At 46.1% G+C, this 13,388-nt stretch overlaps 1 protein-coding gene across 2 annotated transcripts in view; it reads left to right on the top strand.

The window, feature by feature from the left end:
• ASTN1 (astrotactin 1) overlaps nucleotides 1–8,164 on the top strand; it is a 207,519-nt gene extending 199,355 nt beyond the window's left edge. Inside the window, exons 22-24 of one of the 2 annotated variants that reach the window (XR_002100181.1) lie at nucleotides 1,611–1,794; nucleotides 3,410–3,501; nucleotides 6,997–7,078. Coding sequence is in view for 1 of the 2 variants with exons in the window: in XM_019530886.1 (XP_019386431.1) it covers nucleotides 1,611–1,794; nucleotides 6,997–7,231 (419 nt within the window). In the remaining variant the exon portion in view is untranslated. Of the gene's footprint in view, nucleotides 1–1,610; nucleotides 1,795–3,409; nucleotides 3,502–6,996 lie in introns of both variants that reach the window. The other variant, XM_019530886.1, reaches the window with a different exon arrangement.
• The last annotated feature ends 5,224 nt before the right edge of the window (nucleotides 8,165–13,388 follow it).

The following is a 13,388-nucleotide window of genomic DNA, read 5'->3' as shown; positions in this document are numbered from 1 at the left end:
CAGGGTGGCAGGAGCGTGGGGTCCCAGCTGGCAGGGGCTCTGTGGAGCCAGGCCAGCTCCCCCCCTCTCCCTGCTGGTGCAGGCCAGCCCGGCTCCACAGACCCTTGCCGGCCTGGGCCCCACCAGTGCTGGCCCTGGGACACTGGTTCCAAGATGGTGACCAGGGGGTGGGGCACCTTTCAAGGGGCAGAGCTACCCATAAGGCCCTTGACAGCCTGCCAAAACTGGGTAAGTGACCCTCCGCCCAAAATAATTGCCTGGCCCTGAGATGCTGGCTAACCCTTATAGCACAACCCAGGCCAGAGATGCCTTCTCTTAGCACCATGGGACTGTAGCGTATACTGCACCCAATATCGTGAACAGTAAGTTGCATCTATGCCCTTGCTTTTTGGGCTAGTTGTAGAGATATGCCAAAACAAAAGCCCTGGGTTTGAACAGCCCTTAAGCTGGGTAGAATCCAGGACCAGGTCCAAGTTGGTTCCATGTGCATGATGGGCAAAACTGAAAAAGAACCCACCTCTGTCCCACATTGAATATTGGCTATGTTTGCATCCAGAGTCAAACCTTTTGGCAGAGACATGGGTTTGATTCCTGGATGCACATATAGCTATAGCCATTGAGGCACCAAACATTTGAACTTGGTCTGGCTTTTGGACTCTGTCTCAGTGGTCTAAAGGAGGGATGCAAGTTCTGGGCAGCCTCCACTCTTCCATACTCCTGCCTATGCGTATGTGTCAAAGGTCCTGGTGACCTCTCACACATGCACCATGATGCAGAAAGATCAATGGTTGCCTACTACTACAATGAATCACCACCTTGGGGCTCTGGTGACTGTTTTCTTATGGGTTATGACATATGTAGTTAAATCTTGGCAGAATTACAATCTGAGGTTGCCTGGCTGCTCCTCCATTATGTTTACTGAGACAGGCTGTTGTAATCATGTTGGTGCAGCTAGACTGAGCCTTCAGAAAGGCAGCAGGGGTCAAATATGTTTGCCATTTAGGAGGTGGAATATATGTATTTGTTTAAACATCCCCTCCAGGGTGGTAGGGAATGAGATGCATTATTCTAAGTGGCAATGAGAATTAATCTCAAGCCATACCAAAGCCACATTGACAGTATAACACCACCTCTGATCATATTAGACAGCATCCCAAAGGGTATAGCTGGTATATGGGTAGTAAGAGTATCTGCAGTAAAAAATCCAGAGCACACAAGCTTCAAATGTACTAGGATTGCCGCAGTTTTGGAGGTATAAACCAATCTCTGAGTGTTGGGAGTCAGGAGACAGAGTTCTTACACCTTCCTTTGAAGATCTGGTTCTGGTAGTTATCAGAGATGAGAAACTGGATGAGATGGACCACAGGCCTTATCCAGTCTGGGAAGTCTGTTTTCTTGTTCCTCTGTTAGGATGTATTCTGTTGATACAATGCAAAGTACAAGACAGTGGGTGGATTCCTGCTCCTTCATATTGATGGAAATGTTGTCCTTGACTGTAGCCAGGCCAGGATTTTGCCCAAGGGGCTTTCCTTAAAAGCTGAGATGCTTGATGGTGCATTTCCTTCTTCTATATTAAGCACATTGCGGGCCCTTTCCATCTTTTTATCCAGAAATAGCAGACAAGATCTACAATCTTTTCAATGGCTACACCAGTGGCAAAGAGCAACAAACAGCTTACAACACCCTGCTGGACCTGGGTTCACCCAGCCTGCACCGAGTCCTCTACCATTACAACCAGCATTACGAGAGCTTTGGAGAGTTCACTTGGCGATGTGAAGATGAGCTAGGACCCAGGTAAGCCGGTTAGCCATGTTACTTAGAACAGCAGTTCCACCTCACTCACTGCACATGTTAGAATGCCCCCCATCACTAGTTATCAGTAAGAAGGTTAAATCTGGCAAATGGACAAGACACAGATCAGCAGGAACCTATCTTGACTGTAGACAAGCCATTAGCTGGAATTCCACCATCTTTCCCCAATCCGCCTTCAGTTTATCTTTGTAGATTGACTTGGCTATTTTCACATGATGAAGAAACAGAAGGGATGGGAGGAAAAGACAGCCAAGGGACCCTCTTTTCCACTCATATTGTGGCAACGGTTGCTGCCAGGGGAAAACAGAACATCCTAAAAAAATAAATGCTGAAGATTTCCTGAACTAATTCAGAGGAGACTGTTCCAGATGTGAGGGGAATGGAATGTGTCTGGGAGGCTGTTCCAAAAGGCCTGGGCAGTGGGCAGTACAGTATGGAGTAGGGTGGGAGGGGAGCAAGAAAGGGCAGCTAAAGCAACTTCAACATGGCTGTTCTGGATCCTAGGAAAGAGAGGAGGTAGATGAAGCAGACTGCATTTTGTATGCACGCTATATAGGCAAGCAGATTTCTGCCATAGTTGATGCAAGCAAAAGCCAGGTTTACCTGGTCTCACATTTCATTTTCTTGCTTTTGTCTAACTTGAAATTACTGTGCCTGGCTACATTTGGCTTCTGTGTAATTCTACTGAAAGCAACAGAGTGACATCCAGAAATAGTTCCCTCCTGTTCTCTTTAGTTCTGCCCCTTTGTCCCCAGCTGTGGTTGCATGGGTTAATCATGTTGAAACTGAATACCCTGTGCCTTAAAACTGCTGGCTTGTTGCTGCCATTTTCATGCCTCAATGTGTCTAGACATAGCACCCCACCACTGTGATATGCCAAACCCGCCTAAAAGGAGGGAAACCCCTTCTTCTCTCCTTCCCTTGAGCACCTGTGTTCTGAATATAGCTAGAGGAAAAGGATGGCTTGAAACAGAAATTATCATTATGTGCCTTTAAATTTCTGTGCATTTTGGTCCCTTCACCTAAAAAAGGATATAAAAAAACTGTAGAAGGTACAGAGAAGGGCATCAAGGATATAGAGAGACTTCCATATGAGGAGAAACTAAATAGACTAAGACTTCTCAGCTTAGAAAAGGGATGCCAGAGAAGGACATGATAAAAGTTTATATAATATTAAAAACTGCAGAGAAAGTAAATGGGGATGTATTATTTACTGTCTGCTACAGTACTAGAAGTAGGGGACATAAAACTTTTAACTCAGTGGCAATAAGCCAGTGATGATGGCAATATTAGCACTGTTAGATGTGAAAACACCTATACATGATTCACAGGATAAATCCAGAAATCTCAAGTAGGCGCCCATAGTGTCCAAGACATTCTGATCTGTTTTGGTTTTTCTAAGTTCTTTGGAAGTAAAGAATAGTTCTGTTACTTCCCAGGAAATGAACAAAAGCTAAGAAGACCCGGCATTTTCTAAGGGGTGCCCTGAGTCTAAAAAGGTTGAGAACCACTGTATTAGGTAGTAGGTTTTAAACTAACAACAGGAAGATCTTGCTCATGCAGCATGTAATTAACTTGTAGAATTCTTTGCCACAAGATGCTGTGGGAGCTGACAGTTTAACACAATTCAAAATGGGAATGGACAAGAGAATGGAGGAACGATCCGTCAGCAGGTATTGAACATTGCAGGTAGGGGGCAGCCTCCGAATCACAACGTCCTCAATGCTCTGAATGCTGGAAGCTACAGTAGTAGAGGGGCAGATGGTGGAAAATTCTGAGTGTGGCATGTTTACCCTTCCCCTCAGCATCTCCTCTCCGCCACTGTTTGAACAGACCTATTTATTATGTCAGGACTGGACCTAGGGCCACCAGAAACTACAAGCTCCTCCCTCAATGGCTAGAGGGAGGCCACTAAGTGCACACCGCTAATTCTGTGGGAGAAAAGATGTTAACACAGGAAGAAGAGAGCAGGTGCTGGTATGGAGCATCTTGCAGGAACCATGCTAATCATCTCTATGTTTTTGGGGAGACAGGATACAGGGCTGGGTGGACCTATAGTCTGACCTAGTAAATGGCAGCTTTCATGTTCTGAGAGCTCAGAATCCACCTGAAAATCCGTGTGGCTCTGCCTTTGTCAATCTTCACAAACACCCATCCTCATCCATGAAAGCATGGGGTACAGGAGTGCACACAACCCCCCTCTCCAGGCCTCAGGTCCCCTCTCCAAAATCTTACCATAATTTGCTTTCAGCTGGGACTGGGTGCTACTTCTGCAGAATTGTGAGAGCCTCCAGCTTCTTCCCCTCCATTCCCCAGGTCTGAGAGAGTTTTCTTATCCCCTTCTCAGGAGACACCCCATGGACACATCTTGTCCTTTCATAAATTTCCAGTGCTCTGCCAAAATGAGCCCTCTCTTGGTGGGGGACAGAATGACTTGGCTGGCAGCACTTCATAGTCCCCGAGGTTTCATGGCAGCCATATACTAAGTGTTATTGTGCATCTCCCCTAGCACAGAGTTGCTAGGAAACCTCCAAGGTTTCCTTAGCTCCTCAGTGCAAAGGGTTAGTAACTCCCTCCTCCCCTCACCCCAGAGTACTACAGAGGGGAAGGATGAATGTGGCTGAGAAACATTTCTTTGGTAGGAAACCTAACAATATGTTGTGTGGTTTTCAGTGCTCAGGAGGGGTGGCTAACCTGTTTTGAGTGCTCTTGGCAGGAGATAGGGGCTTTTTGAAAGCGGTTTCAAGTAGACTTCAGAGTTGCAAGAGAACCTACAAGAACTTATTCCCATACCCAACAAGTGAGCCGTGCAGGGTGGGGCTTTATCTCACACACGTACTGAATCCTGCAGGTTTTGTGCTGCTCTGCTTCTTTCTCTTTATTTAAATTCCAACACCAGTTTGCAGTGGTCAAAAGTTGTCCCCATCTGATGACTTTTTGGTAGCTTATGCAAAGAGAGAGTTGACTGGACTTAATCAAGGAAATAAGTGAACTCATTGCAAAACCAACAGTCCAGCTGGTGCTTGCTGGCAGCCTTAGTAGAGAGGCTGAGGATTTACTGTACTATAGTGAATGGGCACTCTCTGGATCTGAGAAGTCTGTTCAGGTCAAAGTGGTGATACACTGGCAGAATTTTGTATGCAGCAAAGCATAGAGGAAAATGATCTGCTTTAAATAATTGGTGCTGAATTTACTTAGCCTCTGTGTCTGTCTGGGGAATTTAAAAGAGAAGAGGGTGAAGATGCAGAAGGGTTAATTTCATTCGTTGAAAGTGTTCAAGCATTTGAAGGAAAATGATGCAATTCCTGATGAAGTGTTTGCAGCTCATACCATTTGGAAAGTAACATTTAGGCAGCTGCAAGAGGTCTCTGGTGATGACAAATCTTGGAAACCAGACCTCCTGTTTGATCGTCTGCTAGGGTGAAACATCCAGACTGGTTGTGACAGGACAAATCACTTGCAGATGACATTATTTAGCCAGCAGACAGAGTGTTTGTTTGACTGCTTTCTGATGCTCCTTTGAAGTTCTGGATGGAAACCCGCACCGCATCATCCCATCATACTGTGCTCCGGAGTGTGCTCTTTTGGAACGTGCTTCTGTCAATTCCTAGTAACGTTGGCTGTTAGGGTAGTGTTTGTATGCAAGATGTAGAAGAGCGGCTGTTACCTCCTGCCCTGGGAAGACGTTAATTGAGCCAAATACCTTGTCCAGGGAGGAAGGTAGGCTGCATTCCAGGAGATAAACAGTGGATAAGGGGCTCATCCAAAGCCCAGTGAAGTCTGTAGGATGCTTTCCACAGACTTCCATGCATTTTGGATCAAGCCCTTAGCAACTAAGGGCTTCAAATACTCTACTCATATGAACTGAGTCTCCAGGGAAGGGTTCAGTTGATACTGTGGCAGCTAGGTGCTCATCCCCTTCTACTATGCTAGATTAGCCTAAGGGCACTGTGGTTCAGATGGTTGGTATAACAGTCTTCTGGAGTTTTTGACTTCTTGATAGCTTATTCAAAACCAGTCCATGTCAGTAGCCAGAATCTGAAGGCTGTTGATGAGGATTTGGGTTGTTAGGTTTAGCAGAATTCCTGGTCGGTATCTATCCCATATTGCTGCCAACTTTGCATGGGCAGACTTAACTTCTCGCTGTCTCCTAGAAGTGGTTCCCTCAAGACAGAGCTGCTGTGGGGGAAGCTCCACTGTCAGTAGTGTGACTAGGGGTAGGCAGGTGGGGCACCAATTTAGGAAAGGTGCCAGAATCACCCCCACCCTCGCAGAGTTTGTGTCCCAGTAGCAAAAGTAGCCTTATGGGGTTGCTCTTGCACCTGGCTGTACAGACACTGTGCTGCTACTGTAAGAGCCACAGCCAGGGCAGCAGACCATGTGGGTGGTAGCAGCAGCAGCAGCAGCAACAGCAGTAGCAGCCAGGGATGGTTTTTGAGTCCTGGGTGTAGGTAAAACTCCTGCCCCTACCACACTGCCACTCAGCAGCGTCTTCTCACCACCCCCTACCCCAGCTTTCCAACAAGTTTGTCCAGGGTACAAACCCTATTTGTTATGCCTCTGTCTGCCATGGTCATAGTTGTTGTCCCACCCCTGGGTATCTCATTCTTCTGGGCTGTCAAGCCAGCATGAAACTCCAGGAGGCAGAGCTGTCACCTGCCAGATGCTCCAGGAGGTGAAGGTTACCCTGCCCCTGGCCTCAGTAGATTATCTTGAATGAGCACATGTGTAAGGGTGCTCCATACCTGGCTCTCTGGAACTACCACCTGAGCAGAGAGCAAGGTCTTCAGCTAGTCTACCTCCAACCTGCATCCAGAAATCATCTCTACATCCTTGTGCTCCATGTCGTGCTTTTCCTTGCTCGCCTGTCCACTCAACCAAGGAATGGGACATTCTTCAACTTGGCAAGGAAGAAACTTCCCAGAGGGACAGCCTTGATTCCAGCCTAGTCTCTTGGCTCAAGTTGCATGGAGAAGCTGGCCCACCTGGTGGCTTTATCTGTGGCTGTTGTTCTCTTTTTATTTTTCTCTAAAGCTTTCATGGTCTGTTTAACCTTTCTTGCTTTTCTCTTCTCCGACCCTCTGTCCATCTCTCTTGCCTTCCCCCCTCTTTTTTTTCTCTGTCTTTAACCCACCCCTTCCCTGGTCCCACCACCTCTCTGGCTTCTCCCATAACCCTCTGCAGGAAGGCTGGCCTCATTCTCTCTCAGCTTGGGGACCTCAGCAGCTGGTGCAATGGCCTCCTCCAGGAGCCCAAGATCAGCCTCCAGCGCACGTCACTCAAATACCTTGCCTGCCGCTACAGCGAGATCAAGCTCTATGGACTCAACTGGTCAGAGCTGAGCCGGGACCTGAAGAAGACATGTGAAGAGCAAGCATTAAGCGTCCTTTACAATGACTATGGTGACAAAGACTACTGAGGGTTTGAGGAGCTACACAACCCTTAAAGGAAGAATAGAAAAAAGGCAGTTGTGGGGGATTTATAAAAGGACCTTCAGGGGGTCACTGCAATCTCTAAGGACCTAAACCAGGGAGAGAACCTACTGCTTCTCGGCAGCACTTGCCTGGTATTAGACTCTTCTTCAACATGGCCAATAGCCTTTCTAGTTAGAGGTCTCATGAGACCCAGGGTTGTTTGTTTGTTTGTTTGGTTGGTTCTGCTCATTTTCCCCTTAGAGGTTCTTTGAACTGCAGGCATGAACTTGCACTCTGGAATGGAAAATACATTTTTAAAGGTTTGACCCCTTCTCTAAACCCCTCCAAAATCCTCATGCAGAGTGCATCTCAAATTACAAAAAGAGCAAAATAATAGAGGCCAGAAGGGGAGAGAAATCCTGTTTGGAACTCATAACCCAGCTACTAAATTAGTCAGGATTGGAACAATGGTGACAAGGCATCCAAGTCAGTTTAAACAGTTTTGTTCAGGATCTTATTCTGGGATTGGATCTGAGCAAAAGGTGTTGCTGCAGCCAAGATGGTTTTGCCTCAGTTGCAAAACATGAACTCTGGACTGCACTGCAAGCCACCTTGCTTCACTACAGGGTGAGGAGTTTGCCAGTAGGCACATCTCATCGTCTTCATTCTGTCTGCTGGTGGTGGGATCTTGCAGACTCCTTCCATCTTGTAGTCAGCCCGACCTGGTGAGTTCCAGTGGTCACTGCTGCAGCCCTGTTCATCTCAGTGAACTTTTCTCCTTGAACCAAATTCTTGGGAAGTAAGTCTCTCCCACCCCTCTTCCCTCCGCCTAGTAGAAGTTACTAAATAATGTCTGATGTTTGCAGGGAGCTCTAGCCAAGGTGTACATACCAGGACAGCATTTACCAGGCTGGTTCCTGTGTCACTAAACTCCAAAACATGGCGCAGAACAGCTTTCCAGAGGAGCGGGACTGTGGAGGGTAGGGTGATGTGGGAGGGGCGAGGGTAGTTCGCTGTTCATCAGGAGTTGCCTCTTTATGTTAGTTTGCCTCCCCATCCATATTCACCTTACCAAAATGAAGCTCCATCACAATGGATTGGAGTAGGGCTTAGGCACCAACTATCCACTGAGATTAGTTTAGCCAGGCACCTTGCTACCTCCTGAAGAAATGTTCAGGCCACCCATTGGGAGATCCCTTCTAATAAACAGATCTTTGGCTTCTCCCATCATGGAGCTCAAGTGAGATTGCACTCCCTCCTTCTAGCTCTCCTTGACTGGTCCCCTCAGTCCCTGCTACCCTGTGGGGGTGTCTTGCTACAGAATAAGTGAGGATTGAGACCATTACAGTAAGAGGTCCCCCCGTATTAAGATCTGCTGTTGTCATTAATGTCTCCTTTTGAAACTCTCATTAACACCACAGAGACAAGACAGCTATGGGAGGCTGGGCTCAGTTTAGTTCTAGTTCATTGGCAGAATGTCTCATCATGATACGATGAGCAGCAAGAGCTCAACTTGGACTCGGACCCCGCCATGACCAGCGCTCACAGGTTCTGGCCCCAAGCCTACAGTGGGAAGCCTTACCTGGCAGGGGAAGCAGCGTGACCACGTAGGCGAGCTCCCCAGGGTAATTGTCTCTGATATGTCCTCCGTAGGAGGTCTATATTGAGCAGATTCTTTTTGGTATTGGGTGGTGGAACTGGAGCTTGCTCCATCCACTCCATGCATTGACCTGGTATTGCAGTGCTTCCAGGACCGGTGCAAAAAAACAGAAAAAAAAAACAAAAAAACAAAAAAAAAAACTTGACCTTCAGAGCCACCCTGAGTCTATAGAGGTCTGGCCAATAGAGAAAACCATCTTTGGGCTTGTCAGCTGAATCCCTTTGAGCTGGCTGCTCCGGGAGACAAATGTGGGTCATGTGATGGGATTATTTTTGGCATCTTTTCCGAACAGAATTTTCCTTTCGCATTGCGGTGCTGGCTGGAGCTATCTTAGCCTATGTTTTATGGTTTTCTGCCACCCCTCCTTCTCCCACAAGGTGCCAAGGACATACATCTAACATTTTGCTGTGCATCTAGTTGAGCTAAAAAGTTCTTGTCTGAAGCCTCTCTCCTCAGCTAATTGTGCTACATCACAGTATTTGTATTCAACATGCACTGAGAAATTTCCTCTCTGAATATATCAGCTGTCCCTGTATCCTGTTCAGAATGGTAGGCATAGGATAAATGCTACCTGGTACCAGGGAAGATAGACCTATGATCAGTTTGGACAAACTTGGTGTTAGGAAGTAGCTAACCTCAAGTGGCAAGTCAGCAAGAGCAGACCTGGAAGAGTGAGCAACAGATGTGTAGTGATGTGACCAACAGGAAAGATGAGCCTGAGTCTTCCTATTGCAAGAGTTGGCTTCTTTGATTCTGGACAGATGCTAAGATGCTGCTCAGTGTTAATAGGAAAGCAAAAAGCCTTCCCATTGTACATTTCTTCAGCTATACAAAGCTGGAGAGGAGGGTGCAGCTCTGGATAGTGATTTATACCCAAACACAGTTGATTTTTATTATAAAATTGCCCCCCACTTGCATAATCAATAATATCATCAATGCCTGTCAGTTAACCCAGTGCAATTTTGCTTTATGGTTTGTCTGTCTGGCTTTGGGTGCCTGCCAGTGTGCTCTGCTCAAAGGATCTCAAGGTACATTACAAAGCAATGCTGAACTGGACACCAGGAGTTCAATGAGCTTGGGCAGTCGCACATTCTCCCACTGACACCCCTGTGTATTTAAGCTGGTTCCAGTCCCTAGAAATCTGGGCTAAGGCACCTTAGTTTACCTCTGCGTTTTTCTTCCCAACAACAAACCAAGAGAACTTTAATTTTTATCTGGGCAACTACACAGAGATGGCCAAACGGGACTTCTGTTTAGTCCAGTTAAACCTGAATGTCTTTGGCTTAGAAGTAAACTTTGTGCTCATTGAGAAATATTGCTTAGGTGCCTTTTTTCTGAAACATAGATGTTTCCTTTTGCTAGCAGACACGTCACTTTTCTTGCTTACTGGGGCAGGAACATAGATGGAGGTGGTGCAGACGGTGCCAGCCTAGACTGCTGAACTTTGCCAAGAAAACCCTGCAAAGTCCAGACACTCTGGGCATTCACATCTGTCTAGGTTATTTATTTGTACTACTCAAGATTTATGATGGGACTTTGCAGCTATTTCCATATTGCTTTTGCTCTTGCATTTCAAAGCATTTGCATTGTAGGTTTATGACATCAAAGAGCCTCTCCAGCCAACCCAGTCTTAACATGGGGCCCCCTTTCTTACCCTAGAGACTAGAGAAGGAGATCAAATAAGCTATGAAGTCCAGCTCTGTCCCAATTCAGGGTTATTTCTAGGGCTCATCTCTAGTATATCCTCCAGTCCTTCACTCATTTCAATTTTTAAAGGGGCTGCAGTGTAAGGGTTTCTCTTCGGGCCTCTGTGGTCAGCCTCAGTGGAGAATTGGTCCATGAGTGTCACAAGCTGGAAATACTGCCTGACAACAATACCTTATCCCTACCTTCAGATATGGCAGGGTGGGGAAGGGGGGTTGTGTGAGTAGTTGGTGCTGCTTTTGTAAGTTATGTTAGCCTGGCACCTTGATGTTCTGTCTTCAGGACACTTAATTTAGCCTGGAAAAGCGCAGGCTCAGGGGTGATCTAATGGCCACGTATAAGTTTATCAGGGGTGACCACCAGGATCTGGGGGAATGTTTGTTCACCAGAGCGCCCCAAGGGATGACTAGGTCGAACGGTCATAAACTACTGCGAGACCATTTCAGGCCGGACATAAGGAAGAATTTCTTTACTGTCCGAGCCCCCAAGGTCTGGAACAGCCTGCCATCGGAGGTGGTTCATGCACCTACATTGAACACCTTTAAGAGCAAATTGGATGCTTATCTTGCTGAGATCCTGTGACCCCAGCTGACTTCCTGCTCTTTGGGCGGAGGGCTAGACTTGATGACCTTCCAAGGTCCCTTCCACCCCTAATGTCTATGAAATCTATGAAATTTGTGTTAGAGTAACACTGGGAGACTCCAGTTGAGTTCCTGTTCCCAAAGTTGAATCTTGCCCCAAAATAGATGAAGGATCGGGGTGAAGTGACTTGTCCAGGGTCACGCAGGAGGACTGTTGCAGTGCTGAGATTAGAGCTCAGGTTGCCTGGCCCCACAGCTCACTGTCCTATCCACAAGACGAGGCTGCCTCCCTCTGACGCCAAACAGTTGGTATTCATGCAGTTGTTATTTCTCTAGCATCATTGCCACATGAGACCTGTTCAGGTGAGGATCACCTAGGGATGTGCTGGTAACAGCACCTTCTGCTACTCCTGAAGAAGGTGCTAAGGCCTTGGATCCTAATGACAAAGGAATGAGGGACCCTATTTTTAAACTCTTACTGGCCTCCTCAAGTATTGGGAACATAGCTCACTCCACCTGACAGCCATTTTTTTTAATATAGAGAGAGGTTCTGAATATATACATTTTTTTTTTCTCTCCACCTTCCTTAATGTTACAGCTCAGTTGCTCTGTTGGGAACTTAACCCTGGTTGCACATTATTGTTACTAACCCTGAATTAATATTTCTTTAAGGTCAGAGTCTTTTCAAGGTAAAGCTGATTGGCTATTGTAGTGACCCAGAACCAAGCAGGAGTTTGTGTTATAATCTGGCTGTGTCACCATTACATGTGATCTGCTTGCCAAAAACAACCTTGGAATAAAGGGCCAGGTCCTCAGGTATTGACATCTGTGGAGAACATTGTCTTCTGTTGACCAGTGATTTACAATGACTTGCACCACCTGCTGGCTCCAAAAAACTCAAGGCTCACTGACCACATGTGCTTCTGGGGGAACTTCCATTGAGTTCTCTGAAATGCTCTGCTAGGTGTGTGCAAAGTCACAAATGGCTCTTGTGAAGTATTAAGCCTTGAATCTTGGCATTTTCTTACCAAAAGAATGTTTGAGAGAATGTTTTTGTATGACTAAGTCCACAACTCCCCCAGCCCCTTTGTTTATTTCTGAATTAATGGGGAAATGATTCACTAAAGGCAAACCTCTCTTTTTTTCCTTGGACATACCTGTACCACTGTAATAGCATTTATTACCTTTTACTTGTTGTGCAATTATTTAACAAGAAGATTGTTTGGTCCTTTCTTTTTTTTAAATTACTACAATTCATGTTCCTTGATGTTCTCTTAAAACTCTAATGTGACGTTTTACTACTGTAGATGGAAAGTTGGGGGTGCTAGGGTGGGGGGAACATGTGGCAAAAAAAAAAAAAACTTCAGGAATTACAGTATTATTTAAAAAGGTTTTAAAAATAATTGTAACACTGTAAAAATCAAGATGAAGATTTAACTAACTATTAAATGGAGCTGTTAGTAATCTGTGGGTTTGGCAAATTGGAAATGTTTGTTTATAGTTTTGGTCCAGTTGATGTCACTTTTGGTAATGAGTCAGATGTTCAGACTGGAACTTCCTTGCCTTTGAACTCAGCTCCCTCTTCACACAAGTTTACCATTAGCTTGTCTGCCTGCCAGTTTGGCCAAGGCCATAAGTACTCCATCCCCACAGTAAGACTAACACCCCTCATCTAGGTGGAGTTGCTGTCACTGCAGCACACACATGAGTTTATCCACCCACATGCCTGACACTGATTGAAGTCTAGGTGAATTCCAAAGGCTGCAGGGACAGTAGTTTTGTGGTTAAATATTTGCTCACCAGCTTCTTTGCTACAGTATATTTTGTATATCTCTCTTGGCTGCACTGCTTCATACCTACTATAGATATGGCTTGGAGAGTGTGATGAGACTCTCTAAATACATGTGCAAGTGTTTTCAAGGGGTGTGTAAGCAAAAGTCTGTGCATAGGTCAGGCTTGTATTAACATGTAAACAGCTTTTTTGCACATGCTAGGTGAAGTGCTTTAAACCTTTACTGTGCAGACTTTTCATTAGGGCTCTGGGAACCCTGCTTAGGTCTTCCTGGGTTTTGCTACATCCTTTTTAAGGTATGTCTAGACTGCATCCTGGGCATGTCAGCAAAGTGCCCCCTTCAAGCATGCCTGCCCATCTGCTCCTGCTTGCTTGTGCTGATCCAGAAATGAGGTGGTGAAGCAGTTATGGTGGTTCTCTCCCCT

The sequence above is a fragment of the Crocodylus porosus genome, unplaced genomic scaffold (assembly GCF_001723895.1).
Source record: "Crocodylus porosus isolate Cpor-Errol unplaced genomic scaffold, CroPor_comp1, whole genome shotgun sequence".
Lineage (NCBI taxonomy): Eukaryota > Metazoa > Chordata > Crocodylia > Crocodylidae > Crocodylus > Crocodylus porosus.
This window is presented reverse-complemented; position numbering and strand designations above follow the sequence as displayed.